The following is a 22,888-nucleotide window of genomic DNA, read 5'->3' as shown; positions in this document are numbered from 1 at the left end:
AATCTCCCGAGGGGGAAGAGGCACTGCCGTGCCTTCTTCATGACTGTGCGTGTGTGTTTTAATCATTTTAAGTCTTTAGTGATTTGGACACTGAGGAACATGAAGCTGTCTACCTGCTCCACTGCCACCCCGTCGATGTAGATGGAGGCGTGCTTGCCCCCCTGTTTCCTGTAGTCCATGATCAGCTCCTTGGTCTTACTGACGTTGAGGGAGAGGTTGATGCTCTGGCACCACACTGTCAGGTCACTGACCTCCTCCCTGTAGGCTGACTCATCGTTGGCGATGAGTGATGATCAGGTGATGATCAGGCCTATCACCATTGTGTCGTCAGAGAACTTGATAATGGTGTTGGAGTCGTGCGTGGGCACACAGTCGTGGTGAACAGGGTGTACAGGAGGGGATTAAACACACAACCCTGTGCGGTCTCTGTGTTAAGGGAAATATGCACAGTATCCATCACATCCCATACATTTGCATTTTAGACCAGAATAAAATGTTGTTAAAACGTGCGATTTACGTCTAGTGACAGAAATTGAGGCTTGTAAAGCAGGCTTCTTCTATGACTGCATTTAAAGAGGTAGCCCCTGTCTACTTCCATAGTTGGTTTCATTGACTCTTCCATTTAAGTGGGCAATTAGCAGTTGCTATATCCATTTTTGGACTAATAAATAAATGATAAGTACCCAAAATTCTTCAAGAATATAATTTAGAAATGTCTCATGAGCTTAGTTCAAAGGTCATACACCATCAGAATCCAAAATAAGCTTGTTTTTTCAAAGTAAATGTAAACAAACATTATACAGCCTCAAAACATGGTTAAAAGTAAACTATAATTTTGAAATCATGGATGGTCCGTCCTTGCGTCCATAGCTATCTATGAATTTGAGAGTGGTTACATTTCTCCAGCCCTATCCTCAGCTTTTTACTGAAACAGGTGAGGGGAGTACGCTTTGTTATTGTTTCTACTGCTCATTGCGGCTCTAAACTTCCCCTATTTGACACATTTTTAGCTACAATTTCCAAGTCCATTGGAGAGGATCAGCTTGAGCAAAGAGAGGTGTAGAATCAGTGATCTACAAATGGTATTCCCTACCAAATAATAGGCTTTGTGCAATTAAAATTATTAGAGCTACATCTCCCCACCAAATGCTCACACAACCAGACATTGATTGATTGATTGATTGAAGACAGCTTGTGTCAATTGCAAATAATTTCCTAGGATTTTCTACCTGCAGCAAACCTAGTGGACAATGCTGAAAATAACAGTTAAAAAAAACACAAAAAAACAACTGGCCATAATCATAGGCCACAGCTGTGACGCAATAGCTAACTTTCACCATTGGATGGGGCCAACATGCAACAGTTGACCTATCTCGGTGTATGGCTATAGATAAGTGTCCTTTGTCTCTCCTGATCTTACAGTCCCTCTGGCTCGATGCACTGATGGCTTTCTTTTATAATCATAGATGCCTATATTATAGAATTTGTCTCTGTGGGAGCATCATCCCACTCCTTAATGAGGCCTATAAATAGATGATTGAGGAGTTCTGTTTCTAGAACTTTCCGGCAGTTCACACATGTAATGGGTCAAAGGTCTTTAATTTCCCTGAGAGGTGGAGGCTGGGGTCGGGTGGTCTCCCAGCAAAGAAAAGACGGAGACGTCAGCAGTGCTGAATGATGCATGCTGTCTGGATCAGACTGGAACTGATTGAGAAAGGGTGGGAGAGGGTGAGTGGGTGACAGAGGGGGTAACTGGCAGAGAGAGGGGGTGAGTAGGAGATAGAGGGTGAGAGGGTGGGTGAGTGGGAAAGAGAGAGAGGGTGAGTGGGATAGAGGGTGAGTGGGATAGAGGGAGGGTAAGAAAGAGAGGTTGAGTGAGTGTGTGAGAGAGAGAGAGAGAGAGAGAGAGAGAGAGAGAGAGAGAGAGAGAGAGAGAGAGAGGTAATGTAAGTAGTGTTCAGCATGCCTGAACATGCAGCAGCCAGCGAGGGGTTAGGTGGTGCTGGCAGAACCATTATCACACTGCTGTGACTCACATCACATTCTTTTCCCTCAGGGTTCTGAAAGTTACAGTTTGTTCTATGTGATTCAATTCACTGGTTTATGCATGTCAGTGGAACAAAAACAAATCAAGAGTCCCTGTCTGTATTCCATAGCTGATGTCTGTGATCCTGGTGTAGTTTGCATTGGAAGCAAACTTCTTCTATTGAAAGGTGACACCCTCACCCTCATACCTGTAGTCATTGGCACACAGTGACAGTGGGGAAAATACTTTCAGACAAAACAATATTTTGTGTGACACACTGTGCTAGACAGTCTCCTGAAGGGACATGCATGGTTTCATCTCAGGGTACGTGACCAGACAGCATCTAGCAATGACTGTCCCTGACAGTCTAGACTCATGGAAATGTACATGATAAATTATCCACTTAAAAGTACTTGTTGGCTATTCATCAATGTGAAAACAAATGGACTGAATAGGTGTTTATATTTTTAAGGAAGTGTTCAAGGCCTGCTACATTAGCAGTACCAACATGCACATATCCAGTGATCCCTGCTGGTAGATATTGTCTGACATGTGCCACGTTTCTGACTGCGCTCCTGTTTACATCTGCCTCCTGTTTTCATCTGGGTCCCTGTTTCCATCTGGGCCCGTTTCCATCTGCTCTCCTGTTTCCATTTAGGCCCATGTTTCCATCTGCTCTGTTTCCATCTCACTCCCTGTTTCCATCTGGGACCCTGTTTCCATCTGACCCCCTGTTTCCATCTGGTTGGAACCAGACTCAGGTAGAAGTTAACAACAAAACAAACATGAGGAAATGCTGAAGGTAAAGTATGTTTGTGTATGTTGTCAGTGTTCTTATTGTCAGTGAGAGATGTCATGTTAGCATGATTTATGTGATGTCATGTTAGCATGATTTATGTGATGCCATGTTAGCATGATTTATGTGATGTCATGTTAGCATCATTTATGTGATGTCATGTTAGCATGATTTATGTGATGTCATGTTAGCATGATTTATGTGATGCCATGTTAGCATGATTTATGTGATGCCATGTTAGCATGATTTATGTGATGTCATGTTAGTATGATTTATGTCATGTCATGTTAGTACCTATAGTCTCACTTCATGATATTTACATTCCATTGGCGATCAGTGCTGTTTAAGATTTTTTTTCATAAGTATGACCTTATTTCTATTACAGCATGTTGGATGACTCATTCATATTCCATTCTCCCAGTTCAATGTAACATCAATAGGTTTAAGCTACTACATGATACTCAAATTTTCCCTATACCCATCATGAGATTGCTACAACCTAGGCTATGAATGAAAGTTTACAAAATAGGTGCATACAGATTGAGAGACAAATTTGAGGTGACAGACAATGACATTCAATACCGCCACTCTTGCCTGCTTCTAGCTGTAATCATCAGTCCAATAGTTGCAAACAAGAGTTTCTATTGGACAAATTCAGGTATGTTTATCCCCATTTTGTTCCATTTGCTTTAGTTTAAGAAACATTTTTCAACAGAATCAGGGAATGAATACAGCCCTGATCACGCGTCAAAACAGTTCACTCTCATAACAGCCACGTTGTATTCCTTCTCTTCCCTTCACTTGTGGACTTCAATGCACAACACATCAGCTGTATGTGACCAGGTGAAAAAAACTTTCCAAGCCAAACCACTACACACAGCCTACATCGTTGTCACCATATTAGCTTAACGTCATAGTCAGCATAGCTAATAGAACTAACGCGTTAGTTAAACTCGCTATAATCATGCAGTAACATTAGTGTACAGTCAGTAAGCTGTTACACCAGCGGGACCCGGTGGCAATAAGTGAGTAATACCAAAAGCTTACCTTGACTTGGAAGAGTTCCAGTGCTGTTTTGGAAAATCAAAGCCAGCTAGCTAACATAGCTTCCCTCTGTTTGAGCAGGGTGTTTCAGTAGGCTAAACTAGATCGCTGCATTTGCTAGCTAAGCAAGTGAAACTGAAAGTGGAAAAAAAAGACAAAATCTCTCTCTTTCTCTCTTTCTGTCTTGCTTCTCCTTCATTTTGGAAGAAATTAATTTGTTCAAAACTGTTCAACTATTGTCTTTCTCTCTCTTTGAGTCACCTACTCACCACATTTTATACACTGCAGTGCTAGCTTTGCTTTCAGTACTAAATTAATTCTCTGATCCTTTGATTGGGTGGACAACATGTCAGTTCATGCTGCAAGAGCTCTGATGGAGGACGTCCTCCGGAAGTTGTCATAATTACTTTGTATGTCTTTGGAAGGGGGTGAGAACCATGAGCCTCCTAGGTTTTGTATTGAATTCAATGTACCCAGAGGAGAACTGAAGCTAGCAGTCCTTCGGCTACACCATGGTGCTACCCTACAGAGTGCTGTACAGGCTACTGTAGACCTTCTTTGGTGACATGTGATTATATTTTTTATCGTTTTATGTAAAAAGTATAATTTTTTTAATGTTTTAAGATTTACATTTTTATGAAATGAACTGAGGAGGGTGGTCCTCTCTTTCCTTCTCTGAGGAGCCTCCACTGATACATAATTTCTTCATACATCAATTATTTACTTAAATTTCAGATAAGCCCCTGCATAACGCCCACTAATAAAGTTACAACTTGTAATATTTTGGGCTTAAGGTAACATGTTGGGGTAGTTTTAGGTAACTACAACGTATAGTCAAGATGAAGTGTCATGTTGTGGATTGTAGTAGTACTAGATAACAATAGCACTTCAGGGTATGGGAGGTGTTGTGTAGCAGTAGTATTTGGGGTGTAGTACAAGACAAAGGGGAAGTATTGTGTTTTGGGGTGTAGGACAAGACAAAGGGCAGGTATTGTGTTTTGGGGTGTAGGACAAGACAAAGGGGAAGTATTGTGTTTTGGGGTGTAGGACAAGACAAATGGGAAGTATTGTGTTTTGGGGTGTAGGACAAGACAAATGGGAAGTATTGTGTTTTGGGGTGTAGGACAAGACAAATGGGAAGTATTGTGTTTTGGGGTGTAGGACAAGACAAATGGGAAGTATTGTGTTTTGGGGTGTAGGACAAGACAAATGGGAAGTATTGTGTTTTGGGGTGTAGGACAAGACAAATGGGAAGTATTGTGTTTTGGGGTGTAGGACAAGACAAATGGGAAGTATTGTGTTTTGGGGTGTAGGACAAGACAAAGGCGAAGTATTGTGTTTTGGGGTGTAGGACAAGACAAAGGGCAGGTATTGTGTTTTGGGGTGTAGGACAAGACAAAGGGGAAGTATTGTGTTTTGGGGTGTAGGACAAGACAAATGGGAAGTATTGTGTTTTGGGGTGTAGGACAAGACAAAGGCGAAGTATTGTGTTTTGGGGTGTAGGACAAGACAAAGGGGAAGTATTGTGTTTTGGGGTGTAGGACAAGACAAAGTGGAAGTATTGTGTTTTGGCGTGTAGGACAAGACAAAGGGGAAGCTAGGTGATCCCAGCTCTGATTCTGGTTTCCTGTCTCGCTCTCTGTCTTTCTCAATCAGATGCTATTACTTCTATCATGTCCCAGCTTGTCAACCTTGCAAGCTCTCCTCCATATAAGGACTGGAGTCAAATCTCTGTCCTCCTCCTCCTCTCCTTCAGGTCCGCAACAATGCACACCATGGGGATTGTGACAATGAACATGCATGCTCAAACATTCAGTCCTCTCTCTCTCTCTCTCTCTCTCTCTCTCTCTCTCTCTCTCTCTCTCTCTCTCTCTCTCTCTCTCTCTCACACACTCACTCTCACCACACACGCACGCAAGCATTCACCCTCACACACGCTGACACACTCGTACACACCTGAATGTGAGTATGTGGGTCACATGCTTTAATATGATCTGATGCCAAACTCATGTTCTATTCAAATATATTACACATAGAAATACATGGGCACTTTGTCATACAATGATGTCATGAACAGTCAACACACAATATACCTACAAACACACACACACTAACAAGCCCACTCAAGCTTACCTACTGCTACTGAAGAGTAAATTGGTATGCAAGGAGGGACACAAACAAACAGTACACCCTCCCCCCTCCTGAAGGAGCCAAGGAGACCTAGAGAGAGAGAGCGAAAGAGAGAGAAGAGAGAGAGAGAGAGAGAGAGAGAGAGAGAGAGAGAGAGAGAGAGAGAGAGAGAGAGAGAGAGAGAGAGAGAAAGGGGAACAGAGGGGAGAAAATTAGGGTGTGTTAAAAAGGAGGGGAAAGTTTGGTGAGAATAAAAGAAGACGCTGATGTGGAGAGAAAGAGAGCGAGAATGTGAGTTAAGAAAAGCACAAAGAAGAGTGAAGAGCAGAAAGAGACATTAGATATCTTATTATTCTTCAATTCAGGTATAGTAAAAGATCACTACTCGCATTCGTTTGTTTTAGTTTCCTTTCAATTGGTTGCTATGGTGATACATTTGAGAGCATGACTGTTCTAATCTTTCTCACAACAATTGATTAACATAACAATTGATTAACATAGTCAACGTCAACTCAGATAAAGTCATCCAACAACTTTAATCATTTAGATTGATGATGTGTTATTCTGTGGATGAAAGTATGTGGAAGCTAAAAGGGGGACTACCATATGTTGAGAGTACAGTTTGGGTTCCCACAGATTTTTCTGGCACCCTGCCAACTGAGAAGAAAGCACTAGCTGGTGGATACTTTTTTTTTACTCCTTGAGAATCAGCCTTATTAGTTTATCTCTCTGTGATCCGGTTGTCCTACAGTACATTATCTCTCTGTGAACCGATTGTCCTACAGTACATTATCTCTCTGTGGACCGATTGTCCTATTGTACATTATCTCTCTGTGAACAGATTGCCGTACGGTACATTATCTCTCTGTGAACCAGTTGTCTTCACAGTACATTATCTCTCTGTAAACCGGTTGTCTTACAGTACATTATCTCTCTGTGGACCGATTGTCCTATTGTACATTATCTCTCTGTGAACAGATTGCTGTACGGTACATTATCTCTCTGTGAACCAGTTGTCTTTACAGTACATTATCTCTCTGTAAACCGGTTGTCTTAGAGTACATTATCTCTCTGTGAACCAATTGTCCTACAGTAAATTATTGTTCTGTATCTTTCTGTCTGTTGTATCCTGTGTCTGCTCCTGTATGGGTTCACACGGTAATAATGTGGTAGCTAATTCCTACTTGTGGTTATAATCTTTCCATTTCTGTCCCACAGAGATGATATCATTCTGCTGGAATTGGGCAGCTCTGCTCCTTCTACTAGTACTGACCCCTGACCTGCTTCCCACCCACCTCATCAACACCCAACCCCTCCTCACACACGCCATTCCCACCTCCCCAACGGTCACACACCCCAAGATCCAATATGTTACCGGTGTGGGCTTTGACTACGATGAAGATGACTACACTGAAGAGAATGCTTCCCATTCCCCTCCCAATTACAGCAAAACCTCATCAGCTTCTACTCTGGTTCCGATGCAGCCCAAGCCCTGTGACTACCACCCCTGCCAGGACAACCAGATGCCCTGCTCCCAGCTCTCTGCCCAGACCAGGTGCCTCTGCCCTGGGCTAAGCGGGGAAGACGAGCCCCCTCACGCGCCACACCTCCAGAAGCTAGTGCCAGGCACTGATGGAGGGGCAGAGGTACGGTGGTGCGCTCCAGCCTCTGTGGTATCTGGATACCGGGTCGTGATTGAAGATCGAAAGGGAGCGCCTCTCCAGTTCAGGGGTGATTCTCGGAGCGGGGTGCTGGGGGAACTAGAGGCAGGTGTCAAGGTGTGTGTGGAGGCGGTGAACATAGCGGGAACCAGCGCCCCCTCGGAGCTCTCCTGCCTGCGCTACGACCCCCCTGAGGCCACCAACCTGGCCCTAAGGGTGGGGGTCATCGGAGGGGGGCTGGGATTTCTCCTGCTCCTCTCCTTGGTCGCCCTGGTCCTCTGGAGGCGACAGACGTGTAAAACAGGGCAAAACTCTGCCGAGGGGCTGGGGAACCCCTCCTACAGCACGGAGGGAACGCTGTGATACAATTCTGTGTAGCAGAGAATGTAAGAGTAAAGTAACTGGGATGGGACAGAGACAACATGGCTTCCCTCACCACCACAGTGATTAGGTTGTTCAGAATTCTGCGCTTAGGAAAATGGAAATTAATGATAACTTTTGACTTTAGTGGACTAAATAACCCTAACAAAAGCTTAAGAAGCTTTGTGACTAAAGAGACTGCAGGTTGTTTGCTGGCAAATTAACTTGTGTACAGTGGTGATTTTAACATGTAAATCTTGGTGGGGCAAAAAAATGGGATGTGCATGCCTGCAAAGCCATTACACTACACGACACAACACAACACTAAACAATACATTAATTGCACTATAACGGTGACAAACGGTACCCATAAACTGTTAGGGCCTACATAAAGCTGTCCCAACAGCAGTCCCAACGTCTCACCACTGCTACACCTGGCTATCAGCGGAGCCTTGTCTGGCAGTGAAACAGTTCATTCAGCCTCATTTACTGACTTTAAAAAAACATAGCTGATATAGCTGACTTGCTTAAACAAATGCGGTTTCTAATGACAATTGAGATGTACAAACTATGGCACAAGGGGATGACAAGAGGATAAGAGGCTATCCGTAATTTCGATTAAGACATTAATGAGCAAGCTAGGATGGACATAGTTAATATAACTCTTTGTTTAGCACTTTTGAAATGTACAGCGACAGAATTCAGAACATAGGCTGTTCTTACAGTGTTCTCCCTGTACACCAAGTCAGAACCATAGGATAAATGAAGGGGGAATATAAGCAGACAGTGAAAGCTCTTACAATATTCAATGATTACATTTCTCTAAAATAGGTTATAAGCTACATGTGCATCACCAGAACAGTAGGCGTAATTAAGAGGTGTAAATAGACCAAATTATTAGGATGAGGCACATGGGCTACTAACATCTTACTACACAACATACACTTAGTATTACTTTCTTATCTACAGTATACATATCTCCCTGGCATATTACATAATTTATGCAGCAGCATACAATACATTTTTGTATGCTGTGCTCAACTGAACAGGAAGGTGGCGCAGCGGTCCTTCGTGGGCAAATTTGGCTATCAAAGTCTGGCATTCTCTGGATTTATGGTGCTTTCAAAACAACTGGGAACACTGAAAAAAAAGGTTGAATCATGATGACGTCATTGATCTTCAAGTCGTAGCTCATGAAAGATGACAGATTTACAATCCCGAGTTGGATGACCATTCAAAATGTATTTTCCCAGTCGGAGCTTGTTTATTCCCGACTTCCCAGTTGTCTTGATTTTACTGAAGTCACATTTTCGCAGTTCCAAGTTAACAGACGTTTTGAGCGCGGCACAAATTATTCTTCATTGACAGCATAGCCAATGTTGAATGTTTATCATTTTAAACTTGGAAAAGAGCCCCTTAATCCCAGATTTCATTGACAGCATGGCCAATGTTGAATGTTTATCATTTTATCATAGCCACTCTACTGAATAGCAGGCTAGTGATTGCTTTGTAATGCTTGCAGTTAGCCACTATCACTGATTCCTTCCAAACCATTCATTGTTGAATTTGTGATTTCCAACTTGTTGTGTAATGTTTATGTCCAATGGCCAATGGCCGATGAGTAGATTATCAACTTGATTCATGATGATGACTGCTAGCTAAGATTTTGAAAGTATGATGTTGACATGATCAGGCCAATCAAAGCTACTGTACATATAACGTGATTTGACTTCATTTTAAGGGGATGACTTTGGCCAATGACTGTGGCCAATGACCTTGAGCCTTCATGGATGAGCACTTCTAATGTAGCTCTATAGCAGCACCTAAGGAGCTAGAATTTTCTAACTCTACCCTTAGACATGGTGGTGACGTAGTGTCCCCATGAGTGACAGAACACTGAGCCAATCATGGCGCAACGCTCCGTATTTTACGCTGGCTTGCCCCAGCACCACAGAAAGCACTGAGCTAGGCTGAAACACCTGCATTTTGGAGCTGCCTTACTCAAGAAAACAAAAAAAAGACCATGTTTGTATGCAGGTTTATTAACTCAATCCTAGATCTTTTTTTTTACAGTGTTTGCAGACTGATATGTGACACGTATTAATTAATTAAAATAACATGCAAAACAGGAGTCCATTTTTTTCTAAAAATGTGGGGTTCAAAACAGGTGGAGCTCCTGCCCTGAATGACCGGTAGCCACTGCTTGTGTACCATTCGATCATGACAGGGAAGTGTTATGGCAGTCGGATTCATGTGTAGAATAAATAAAACTGACTTATGAATAACAAAAGCAATTGTTTTTAGAATAAAAGTGTTTACATAATTTTGCCTGAGTTTGTGTGACTGATTGTTTTTAATGGAAGGAACATAATATGTTGATGAAACTCAATGAATATTGCTGGAAGTAATAAAGTGATGTCCTATAACAATAATGCAACTTTTATTTTGAAACTTGAGTAAGATGAACCGTTGAAGATGAAGAATCGGTCTGATTGGCTATAGCTACAATACTGTCATAAGTCCCTCCTTTTTAAGAATTTCGTCCAATGGTTACCGCTCAAAAATCTTCTTGGAACGAATGAGGAAATAATGTGGTACTTGACAATCAATATTCCATTCAAATACGCACCAGTAAACAAGATGGCAAACTCAGGTAAGTGCAAATGCCACGATTGTATTCTGCATATACCTTCTTTGTGTAGTTCGCAGTGCTACTAGATCGTTACTGATCATCTGTCTTTGTGAGCCATAATACGACAATATACATTGGATCAAATGTCAATCGTTGATTTTTGTCAAGTGTAACGCCAGGTTGATTTGATAGGCTATGTGGGGTTTGAAAGTGGCTGGGCATGGTATCGTACCGTACAGAGTGACTCAGCACTTTTCTACTGTAATATTTTGGTGCAACTTCTGCATTCTCACTGTCTGACTCTGTAGTAGAATACATGTTATTTTCTTACAAGTTTGTTTCCTCAAAGAGAGGTTATGGTTAGTACCAGGAAGCAACATGAAGTTAGCTGTGAATCACCTCTCCACAGATAAGGATATCTCCTACTCTGACCTTAAGGCCCTGCTGACCAAGAGCAACAAGGGTCTTCTGGTGGTTGATGTAAGGACAAAAGAGGAGGTAGACAGAGGACACATTCCAGGATCAATCCATATTCCAGGTGAGCTTCAGTCGGAGTCCTGTAGTAAAATTACACTCTCTGGTTCAATTGCAATTTGCTGTCCAGAGTCCAAAACTTTGGAAGCATAATAAACCCCAATTTATATGGGTGTAATTCAGCCAAATATGAGCAATAAAGGTTTGATTTACTGTTGTCATTGAGCTACTTATTTAGGTATATTTATTGCGTTCTAAATGGAGTCGAATTGCAAACTTCCTGTGTCTCCTCTCCCAGTTGATACAGTGGAGAGTGCCCTAGCGCTGGACCCTGCTGAGTTCCAGGCCAAGTACGGGGTGCCCAAACCCCCCCTGGATACCCCCGAGCTGGTGTTTCACTGTCAGATGGGCCGGCGAGGAGGCGTGGCCACAGACAAGGCACGAGGCCTTGGATTCCAAAAGTATGAGTGTACATTTTGACAATACTGCTCTGTATACTGTGTTTGATGCCTTGGGATACTTTTGTAAATGATGACATCTTCCTACTCTCGTTTCAGGGCCGTCAACTATGCCGGAGGATACCAGGAGTGGTCTGAGAAAGAGGGGTGATAAGTTGCACGATTAGCCTGCATTATGAAAGCAGAGCATAAAAACGCACAAATGATGCTCACATTCTGCTGAAACATAAAATTACTAGTATATTTGTTATAACATTTTTCATCACTTGCCTTTTTGTAGCTTTTATTTGTTATTACAGATGTGTTCTGTTTTAAAATAAAGAATGTATTATTATTATTTTGAACCGTGTTTTCCCATAGAGCTCCACTTTTCCCATCTTCTACCTCTACCATGGCTGTAGGCTTGCACTTCTTATTACCTTCAGTAAGAGTTTCTTCAAACCCGTACTGCTGAAGCTGCACTGTGGCACATAGGGCTTATCCAGGTGATGCACATCTACATCCCATAGACATAGAGGGGAAACCCCCGGGTTTGCCTGATGGTTGAAATGAGTCCGTTATCGTACATGTTGTGTACCGTAGACTGGTGTGTGCCTTTCCAATTCGTGTGTGTGTGTGTGTGTGTGTGTGTGTGTGTGTGTGTGTGCATGATGGTGAAATGCCTTTGTTATCAAATCCCTGAGTGGGTATTCTCCATTATTAACTTCTCCACTAATTTAGCGTAAAGGGGCACCGTAAAAGATCCTCGTCTGAGACTGATTGGTTAACATAGTGGAATTTAGTGATCGTTGCATCTATTGGCTTGGCAATTGAAAAATATGAAATATCAGTATGATGTTGATTAACGTACAGTACATTTTGTAGGTAGAGGAATAGCCTCAGAAACACACAGCAAGTTCCTCATACTTGTCTTATATACAGTGATGGAGGTTTGGTTTTGATTTGCACACAGACGCTAGCATATGTGCTCAAGACAGGAAGTCAAGTATATCCCAACATAAAAGCCTGCTATCTATTCTCACTGTTTTTTTTTAATCAAAAGGCATTTTATATAATTGAAAGAATAGAGAAATTGAAAGAACACATTTTGGTTTTACAGTTTTATCTCCCAAGTTGTATACAGACTTCTGAACATAACTACTATGTCCCCAATGCTGACTTGCTCTATTGGTAAATATAAAACTTATCCAAAGTTAAAGTAATAATGCCTGTATGGTTAGTTGTGTTTGCATGTTGTATTTGAACATCATTTCAGTACGTTGAAACAGTAGTATGCTCTCTGAGGGACATATACTGCAGTCCTCTCTTTTACGGTGTGGCAGACATAATACTAAAAGGCATGGAGGACCCAACATGACATCAAGCTGTAAATGAATACATATTTCTCCAGTTCAGTGTTGTCCTCTAACATCGTTATCACTCACAGGATGGATCAAATCTCTCTGTTTGACCTGACAATTTATTAATCTTGTTAAAAATCATTCAAATTGGTTTCTTTAGTTGGATCAATGTGTATTATGTAAATATTTGCTTAAAATCCACAGTACTTCCTATTGTTCTCCCAGTTTATTTTGATTTTGTTGGAATCAAATACATCAAAAGCGAAAACACACATAGTACATGGATGTCTGAATATGAGGGATAAAATGCTTTAATAACAGTGCTTGTGGTAACAACTTTAAAGGCCCTTAACAAACAAACCAAGGCCTGTTGCTATGCAGCTATGTTGTCGCTATGCTGTCGCTATGCAGCTATGCTGTTACTATGTAAGTGCCCTCTTCAGTCAAGAGGACTCAATTCCCTGAAGGTCCTCTATAGTCACCTGCACCACCTACACACGTAAGTCATGAAGAAGAGTGTTTATACTCAGAAAACAATAGAGCACTTTTAGAAGCCAGAAGCAGAATTCTATAATGTATAATAACATTTAAATAGTAAAAGCAATCATTACTGATATAACCCATTATAAACTTTGTGTGAATATCAACCCAAGTCAAGAGCAGAACCAATAGCAAAGGTGTTTGCTTCAAATACATATTTGACCTTTAACCTCTGTGTCTGACCTGTGCATGGCATGGGTCAGGGTAGTCACAGACGTCCTCTGGGAACACAGCGCGCATCAACTGCTTCAGCTCTGATGGGTAGACATAAGTGGGATGGCCACCGTCACCCTTCTGGCAGCCCACCCCATGGTGATACTGTACGGGGTAAAGGGGAGAAGTATGGGAGAGATACAATTGGCCTACAGTCAAGTGCAGTGCTCACTGGTCAAACATCCCTGTCCTCAATGCATCATTCATTCACACTAACTCACACACACACATTTATATTTTAGTCAGTTAGCAGACGCTCTTATCTAGAGTGACTTACAGTTAGTGCATTCATCTTAAGATATGTGATTGTGCAACCGAACTCTCAGTCATAGTACGTACATTTTTCCTCAATAAAGTAGTTATCAGCAAAGTCAGTGATAGTGAGGAGAAAGAAGTCAAGTGTGAGTGTTAGTTCATGTGGAGGGGGGGCTGTGGGATGCTCTTTAAAGAGGAAAGGTTTCAGATGTTTTTGGAAGTTGGGCAGGGACTCTGCTGTCCTAACTTCAGGGGAAGCTGGTTCCACAATTGGGGTGCCGGGACAGAGAAGAGCTTTGACTGGGCTGAGTGGAAGCTTCCCTCCTGTAAGGGTGGGAGAGCCAAGAGACCAAAGATGGCAGAACAGAGTACTCAGGTTGGGGTGAAGGGTTTGAGCATTGCCTGAAGGTAGGGAGAGGCCATTCCTCTTGCTGCTCTGTAGGCAAGTACCATGGTTTTGTGGATGTGAGCTTCGACTGGAAGCCAGTGGAGTGTGCCTGGATTAGGACCTGTGCCGCTTCCTGTGTGAGGTAGGGTCGTACTCGCCACCTCTGGTCTCTACTGATGTTGTGGAGCATGAACCTGCAGGAGCGATATTTGCAGAGAATAACAGGGTGTTGTCCAGGGTCATGCCAAGGTTCTTTGCACTCTGGGAGGGGGACACTGTGGATTTGTCAACCGTGATGGAGAGGTCTTGGAGCGGGCAGGCCTTCCCCAGGAGGAAGAGCAGTTCCATCTTGCCGAGGTTGAGCTTGAGGTGGTGTGACGATATACACACTGAGATATCTGCCAGGCAAGCAGAGATGCGTTTCGCCACCCAGGTGTCAGAAGGGTAAAAGGAGAAAAGTAGTTGAGTGTCATCCACATACAGTGCATTCGGAAAGTATTCAGACCCCTTGTCTTTTTCCACATTTTGTTACGTTACAGACTTATACTGAAATTGATTAAATTAATTGTTTTCCTTATCAATCTACAAGTCTTCTTGGGTTTTAGAAATTTTTGCAAATGTATATATATATATAAAAAAAACGGAAATACCTTATTTACATAAGTTTTCAGATCCTTTTCTATGAGACCCATAATTGAGCTCAGGTGCAGCCTGTTTCCATTGATCATCCTTGAGATGTTTCTACGACTTGATTGGAGTCCACCTGTGGTAAATTCAATTGATTGGACATGATTTAGAAAGGTACACACCTGTCTATATAAGGTCCCACAGTTGACAGAGCAAAAACCAAGCCATGAGGTTGAAGGAATTGTCCATAGAGCTCCGAGACAGGATTGTTTTGGGGCACATATCTGGGGAAGGGTACCAAAACATTTCTGCAGCATTGAATGTCCCCAAGAACAGAGTAGCCTCCATCATTCTTAAATGGAAGAAGTCTGGCACCACCAAGACTTTTCCAAGAGCTATCCGCCCGGCCAAACTGAGCAATCGGGGGAGAAGGGCCTTGGTCAGGGGGGTCACCAAGAACCTGATGGTCACTCTGACAGACCTCCAGAGTTCCTCTGTGGAGATAGGAGAACATTCCAGGAGAACAACCATCTCTGCAGCACTCCACCAATCAGGTCTTTATGGTAGAGTGGCCAGACCGGAGCCACTCCTCAATAAAAGGCACAAGACAGCCCGCTTGGAGTTTGCCAAAAGGACTCTCAGACCATGAGAAACAAGATTCTATGGTCTGATGAAACCAAGATGGAATTTTGGCCTGAAAGCCAAGTGTCACGTCTGGAGGAAACCTGGCACAATCCCTACGGTGAAGCATGGTGGTGGCAGCATCATGCTGTGGGGATGTTTTTCAGCAACAGGGACTGGAAGACTAGCCAGGATTGAGGAAAATATCCTTGATGAAAACCTGCTCCAGAGCGCTTAGGACCTCAGAGTGGGGAGAAGGTTCACCTTCCAACAGGACAATGACCCTAAACACACAGCCAATACAACGCAGGTGTGGCTTCTGTTTGAGTATCTGAATAACTTTGAGTGGCCTAGCCAGAGCCTGAACTTGAACCCGATCGAACATCTCCGGAGACCTGAAAATAGCAATGCAGAGAAAGAATTGGAGAAACTCCCCAAATACAGCTGTGCCAAGCTTGTAGCGTCATACCCAAGAAGACTTGAGCCTGTAATCGCTGCCAAAGGTGCTTCAACAAAATACTGAGTAAAGGGTCTGAATACTTATGTAAATGTAATTTCTATGTTTTATTATTATACATTTGCACAAATTTCTACCAATGTGTTTTGCTTTGTCGTTATGGGGTATTGTGTGTAGATTGATGAGGAAAAATAATTATTTAATCAATTTTAGAATAAGGCTGTAACTTAACAAAATGTGGAAAAAGTCAAGGGGTCTGAATACATTCCAAATGCACTGTAGCAATGATAGGAGAACATTCAATGTATAATCAAGCCGAGTGACTTGGTGTATAGAAAGAAGAGGAGAGGGCCTAGAACCGAACCCTGGGGGAGACCAATAGTGTGAGTATGTGGTGCAGACAGAGATCCTCTCCATGTCACCTAGTAGGAGCAGCCTGCCAGGTATGATGCTATCCAAGAGTGTGCAGTGACTGAGACACCCAGTCCTGTAGAGCCTGACACCTCAATCACACCGACAATGTCATTGCATTTTGGCACACCAGAAACACCTTCATTTTCAATGGAATGCTGCATTTGCCTTGCAGCATTGCGTTGCAGACAGTGCGTTATGTGTGGTCCATAGATTTGATTAATCAAAGTATGCGTCAAACTATATGTGTAGACAGCTTGATAGAAATGGTAGCAGAAGGTGAATGTTGCATTTTTGTTGCACACATGTCAAGATGATGCTGCGTACCATTTTACGCAATGACGCTGTAGGCGTACAGCTATTGTATGCAGTAATCATGTGCCAGTGAACCCGAGTCATACTGTTAGCACTGAGGCGGTTTGCCCTAGTAGGAAGTCCATTTGTGTGCAGCTCAACCTGTGCTATCAGCTCAAACATAAATATCACTGGCATGTCTACCTCTGATAAACTTCCAAGTAAAACAATAAAAACAATCAAATCCCAGAAAACCTTTTAAAAATATGCCCAGATTAACATATGTAGCCTAAGAAACAAGGTTCATGAAATCGGTAACTTGCTAGTTACAGATAACATCCATATACTGAAACTCACTTAGATAATACCAACAGGGGTAGCAGTTAGCCGTGCGTTGTCACACATGTACACAGAGATTTAGGGTTATAGATGTGTGGTAGTAGAGTAGTGGCCTGAGGGCTTACTCCATCATAAATACAAATACACACAATTAACGCTGTGATACGATCAGCATCTCCCTCACCAGTTTCCGCTGAATACATTTGTAGGCCTTTTTTCGCCGTGCGTGGTCACTCCTAGGGCGCGAAGCAGCGCGGAGCAGTGGTGCCACCCACAGAGGTATTCTGCAGGGAGTAAAGGAGAGAAGCAGTTAAGGATGGAAATTAGAGGTGTAAATTAGACTACACAATACACATGGACAGACCAGAGTTGCAGGAGTTGGCCTATAATGAAAGCAAATCACCATTCGGTAGTATATCAAGTTTTACCCAAATGTCTGGCAGTGAGTCATGTAGGTGTCCATGGTTGTCACGGAGTAAGCGTGACTAATTTAATTTAAAAGCATGTTATTGTCCCTTGACCCTTTGATGACCCACACAAATGATAGGGCTGATTTAAAAAATGGATGAAATCACCCCTGAACACAAAGTGTCATATACTAAATTAAATTATTCTTGTTTTAAATAAACTCGGGATATGTCATTTGAAAATATTGCAGCACGAGATTTGAGGCACGTGCCTCAAACCGAAGCTCATCAATTTGTGGCGCGAGATTTTAATCCGAAAGGATCAAAGGCGCGGTGCAAATGTTTTGAAATCTGTCAATCCGCATTCACGCACACCTGTCTCATCTCTGCTAGGGACGGGAACTCTCCGCGAAGATGATGAAACATATACAACAGGTGCATTTAAAAAAATAAATAAACCGAAATTGACCGATTTCTCTTGTCTAGTTAGCTAACTAGCCACAGTTTTCACTTCCATGCGGCTAGCTAGCTAGCTACCGCCACACAACTAATCTCTAGCACGGGTTATTTTCTTCAGCTATCACAATGTGTCTTTGAGTTGATTTATCCCAAATGATAGTTTGTTTTGTGTTAGGTTTTACAATCACTGATGTTACTTGCCCGTTGGGGGAGAAAACGGCTAGAAAAGTCCTTAGTCGTAGATGGAGGTGGACTACTGGTCCTGTTGTGGGCCGCGCCGGGCCAGCCACCCAGCAGCCAGGTGGTCAACTGCACAGGTATGGACAGGTCTGAATTACCTAGTAGCTTTTATAAATCATTAAAAAAACATCAGGTTAGACTAGCCGTGGGTCTAGCTAATGTGTTATTTGTACAGTTGCAGTTGCAGGACCCTGGTGCTCAGGAGTCACAGTGGAAGAAGTCCAACAAGGTGGGTTCTGAACTAGGAAGGGTATGAATAATATAGACACATGGTAGTACTTGTAGTACACAGAAGGTTAAGGTAAGTTGTTCCTGTGTTGGGTTGACTTAGGGTCACACACACACACACACACACACACACACACACACACACACACACACACACACACACACACACACACACACACACACACACACACACACACACACACACACACACACACACACACACACAATCAACTCACAACTGCCCACAGCTTTGTGCATAGGCTCTTTAGCTATATGTGAGAAGTCATGCCCTTTAATGTGTCTTGGCTTTCTGTCTGTTTTCCAACTGAGTTCCTGTGTTTATCTTCCTCTCTAATGGATTGTGTTAGAGTTCTGGAGGAGACTGGGCCCCTCCCCCTGCCCTGCCCCTGACCCAGAGGAACTATGTGCCTTCACCGAAATCTATGGCCCTCTCCACTTCCTTCTGTCCTTTCAGGTGGGTGAACTACAGTACCCACCAGGCTTAGCCACACGTACACCTGTTAGTCAGCATGTCAGTTGACAATAGACAAGAGAGTATCTCCACAAAATAGTGTACTGCACAATTTTAATTTTAGCCACCACACAGAGCACAGTGGGCAAACTAAAGTAACTAAATGGAAAGGTGTGACACTTGAGTCGGGTATGTGTCCTTTATTCTCCAGATCAGTGAGGTGAAACTGGACAGGTGTAAGGTGTGGTCACACACAGAGGGCTTCTTGCACAAGCTGAGCCTGACTAACGCAGGGGTGAAAATTCACCTCAAATTGAAATTGGAAGGAGAAACATATCAGAGAATTTTTAGGTATATTCTATTATTACTGCCACTGAATATATTTCATGTGTGTGTATTGTGGAATAATATTATGTTATTCATGTGTTTTACTCTGGTTTTTCTTAGTGGGAAGGCAGAGAGACTCACCCTGAAGGACCAGACTGTGATCATGGATGTTGCTTCTTCTATCACGCAGTCAGCATTACTCCCATGTCTCTTGTCATCGTATAGGTTGGAGAAACAGTTGACATCTTTTACTCACTGTACATCATATTGTAATTATGTGCATGCGGTGTGTGTGTGTCTGTATGTTGGTCCTGCAGGCCTCCCATGTCAGTAGGAGCAGGCCCGTGGTGCCAGCGAGTCCACCCTGTATTAGGAGGTGGGTTACCTCTACTTATCCCGCCTGAGGCCATGGAGAGAGGCCTGTATGGGGAGCTGCACCTCCTACCAGTCACTGTTCTCACCCCCTGTGTGTTGCAGTACCCCAACCTGGCAACCAGAGTCACACGCATACAGATATCCTTTATCTATCTATCACACACACCTTCACTCTTATTCCTGTGTTATGTCCTGTGTGTTATGTATTCATATCCCCTTGCCTTTGGGGCTAGTTGTTTAGATAAGGCCGTTTGAAAGATGTCTGAGTAGTGACAGTAGACCCTTATTCCTACTGAACCATCAGTCTTTAACCCCAGTGGTACGTGCTGCTGTACAGCCCCAGTAACCTTCCCCTGCTGGGGCCCTCAGCCTTCCTACAGCAACTGCCTTCCTGTCTGGCCCTGGAGGGGCTGGGTCTCTCTGGGCTTACCTGTACCTCAACACACTCCACCACCACAGGTACTGCGATAAGCAAAATATTAAATAATATATCACATTTGATTTGTTTATCTAGTAATGATAAAGTGTTTTATATATATATATTTTTTAAATCTAAGTATATTGTTATAACATAGAACCAATGTAAAACATGTCCTGATACACAGGTTAAATACCTAGTCCTTGCAGTGTCAGGTTTGGACAATTGTTTTGCAAATACTGTTCATTTGCATTCACCAATGACTATATGGGGCATGAACTACATTTCCATAATTTAGCATTGAGTAGGCGTGACTATGCAAAGACGTGTTTGGTGCATGTTGCCTATTATTATCATCAGCATGACCTAAATATTTAGAAATGATGACATCCAGTCCACTGAACACAGCTTGTTATGTATGCAGTATTATGTTCCGACTAGGGCCTTGCTGACAAACTCATTTACTGTGTGATGACGCTAACAATCCATCTGCTAATTTCAAACAGCCATTCTTTCAACACTGTCTTACATTAACATTTACTTTGCTACCACCTCTCAACAGATCCACTCTGCAGTGACACTGTGTACAGTATAGACAGAGCACAGTGTCAGGAAACTGAGCCAGAATGGATCCCCGCTGTGGATCAGAACCTCTCTCTGTTCCTGTTCCTCCAGCACAGTGACCCCTTCCACTCCCAACTCTCTGACTTCATGGGTGAGGAAATAAACTCAACAAACAAAAGCTCTGATTTAAGTACCCTGACTGATGAAGCGGTGGTTCACTCAAGGAGAAAATGAGTCTGTCTTACCACAGGCTTGTTTCACTCAGTGTCAACACAATATGATTTAACAGACAGTTAGCTCACTGTGCTCAGGAGGTAGGAAGCAGACCACAGTCAAACTCCTGTTTGTCTCTTAGTTTAAAAGATTGGAGTGGAGTTTAAATTTAAAACCCAATGTTGCATTATAGTGTTCTGATGTTAGAAGTAGTCAAAAGAACAACACCGTTGGAGTGGCATATTTGTGATTACCCATAAACCACATGCATGACCTGTCAGCACCCTTTCTTTAGAAGACCAATTCAGTGACCTCATTGTTATTTTAATTGTGCATTCTGACATTCGAAGCAATTGTGGATCACTCCAGGATGACATTGAAATATCAATTTACATTGTCTCATCTGACCACAGTGGTTTGGCTGAAAGTTTCATGTCTTCCTGCAGCCAGCGAGGAGCTGTTAGAGCTCCACCTGGAGGATGTGTTGAGGTACAACAGGGAGGCGGTGACAGCAGCCCTGAACACACTGCTGCAGAGCACACTGAAAGACCAGCAGCTGAGAGACAAGGCAAGTGCTCTGAACTTGGAGTCTATACACACTCACTCACTTACCTATGCAGACACACACACACACACACACATACACAAAGTAAAACACTATGTACTCTGACTATACACATTGCACAAAATTCACTATCAGAGATTCTCTTCTAATCATTATGTGTATGGCATTTCCCAAACACGACTTTCTGTCTCTCTGCATGTCTCTCTGCCTACCTGTCTGTCTCTCTGTCGATATGTCTGTCTCTGTGTGTCGGTCTGCCCGCCTACCTGTTGGTCTGCCTATCTCTCGGTCGGTCTTCCTGTCTGTCGATCCGATCTGTCTGTCAGGCTCAGGAGAAGATGTGCTCTGCCCTGGGGGTGATGCTGAGATCTATAGGCTGTGTGGTGAGCAGCAGCACCAACATGGAGTTCAGAGCAGCCTGTCTGGACCGCATGATGGTAGCTACATAACTACAACAATAACTGTACTGTGAAAGAGTCTAAACAATACATTTTGATCGATTTCTCAGTATATGACTGGTGACTCACTGTGTGTGTGTGTGTGTGTGTGTGTGTGTGTGTGTGTGTGTGTGTGTGTGTGTGTGTGTGTGTGTGTGTGTGTGTGTGTGTGTGTGTGTGTGTGTGTGTGTGTGTGTGTGTGTGTGTGTGTGTGTGTGTGTGTGTGTGTGTGTGTGTGTGTGTTAGGTGCAGGACACTTATGAGCTGTCAGCCTCTCTCCATGAGTCTCTACAGAGAGTCACAGCTGGCCGTGTAGTGCCTAGTGGCAGGTGTTACTGGGGACAGGTCAGTGGGATGTGAATCCAGGGTGTTGAGTTGAGTCCAGTGTATTATACTAGGGCCCTGTGTTTTGCACAATCATGTGACATAGCAAGATTTTATCCTGTATTCTAAGCCTTATGCAGAAATTTGAATTACACCAAAAAATAAAGTAATTGTCTGAGGATGGTGCTGGACCATCTGACATACAAAGAAAAGGGGACAGTGATGAACAAGGTTTAAATAAAGGTTCAAATCCAGGCATGCCACTTATGATACAGTATTTGTGGAAGTCCACTAATAAATTATGCCATGTAAACATTTTATAATATGATATGTTGTGTTGTGATAAGTGGCCAAGTCTAACACTATGGCGGTGTTGCTGCTTTGAAATGTGCTGGACTTGAGTTCAGTATTATAAATACCCTTGTAGCCGTGGCTAGAGTATGTGAGCATATGATTTACTAGTCCTGTGTTTACCACTGTGTTTCTTAGGCGGACACGCTCACCTGCAGCAGACCTAAGAACTTTCCAAGTGGGAAGGAAATCTGAACATGCTGATGTTTCGTTCTCTTGTACTATAACAGTCAATTCATTGTATTTGTTTTGTATTATATATTGTGATATTTATTAAGTGCGATATAAATATGTATGTTTCTATGATGTGAATGTAAATTAAAACTGGAAGACACAGCGAGATAATTTTTTATATTTCTGTTTTCCTCTGTATTCATGTATTTAATGTATTTTATATTATTATTATAATGTATTTAAACATTAAGCGTCACTATCAAAATAA

The 22,888-nt window shown here is 42.7% G+C and overlaps 3 protein-coding genes across 3 annotated transcripts; all 3 read left to right on the top strand.

Moving 5' to 3' along the window:
* The first annotated feature begins 6,155 nt into the window (after window positions 1-6,155).
* LOC123994161 (leucine-rich repeat neuronal protein 4-like) lies at window positions 6,156-8,450 on the top strand. Its single transcript, XM_046296681.1, has 2 exons — window positions 6,156-6,361; window positions 7,215-8,450. Exon 2 carries the CDS (start codon window positions 7,217-7,219, stop codon window positions 8,018-8,020), a length of 804 nt encoding a protein of 267 aa, XP_046152637.1. The 5' UTR covers window positions 6,156-6,361; window positions 7,215-7,216; the 3' UTR covers window positions 8,021-8,450.
* A 2,073-nt stretch (window positions 8,451-10,523) lies between these two features.
* On the top strand, window positions 10,524-11,925 carry LOC123993627 (thiosulfate:glutathione sulfurtransferase-like). The gene is made up of 4 exons (XM_046295975.1): window positions 10,524-10,670; window positions 11,059-11,187; window positions 11,422-11,584; window positions 11,681-11,925. The coding sequence occupies exons 1-4, from the start codon at window positions 10,607-10,609 to the stop codon at window positions 11,730-11,732; spliced, it is 408 nt and encodes a 135-aa protein (XP_046151931.1). The 5' UTR covers window positions 10,524-10,606; the 3' UTR covers window positions 11,733-11,925.
* Window positions 11,926-17,779: 5,854 nt separating this feature from the next.
* zgc:195212 (DUF4554 domain-containing protein) lies at window positions 17,780-22,885 on the top strand. Its single transcript, XM_046296680.1, has 13 exons — window positions 17,780-17,908; window positions 18,108-18,249; window positions 18,348-18,401; window positions 18,769-18,875; window positions 19,084-19,223; window positions 19,320-19,388; window positions 19,517-19,712; window positions 19,898-20,033; window positions 20,555-20,707; window positions 21,216-21,337; window positions 21,661-21,771; window positions 22,018-22,116; window positions 22,585-22,885. The coding sequence occupies exons 1-13, from the start codon at window positions 17,888-17,890 to the stop codon at window positions 22,639-22,641; spliced, it is 1,407 nt and encodes a 468-aa protein (XP_046152636.1). The 5' UTR covers window positions 17,780-17,887; the 3' UTR covers window positions 22,642-22,885.
* Window positions 22,886-22,888: the final 3 nt, after the last annotated feature.

Source organism: Oncorhynchus gorbuscha, linkage group LG13 (genome assembly GCF_021184085.1).
Source record: "Oncorhynchus gorbuscha isolate QuinsamMale2020 ecotype Even-year linkage group LG13, OgorEven_v1.0, whole genome shotgun sequence".
NCBI lineage: Eukaryota > Metazoa > Chordata > Actinopteri > Salmoniformes > Salmonidae > Oncorhynchus > Oncorhynchus gorbuscha.
Note: the sequence above shows the minus strand (reverse complement) of the source record. Positions and strands in the feature narration are given on the sequence as shown.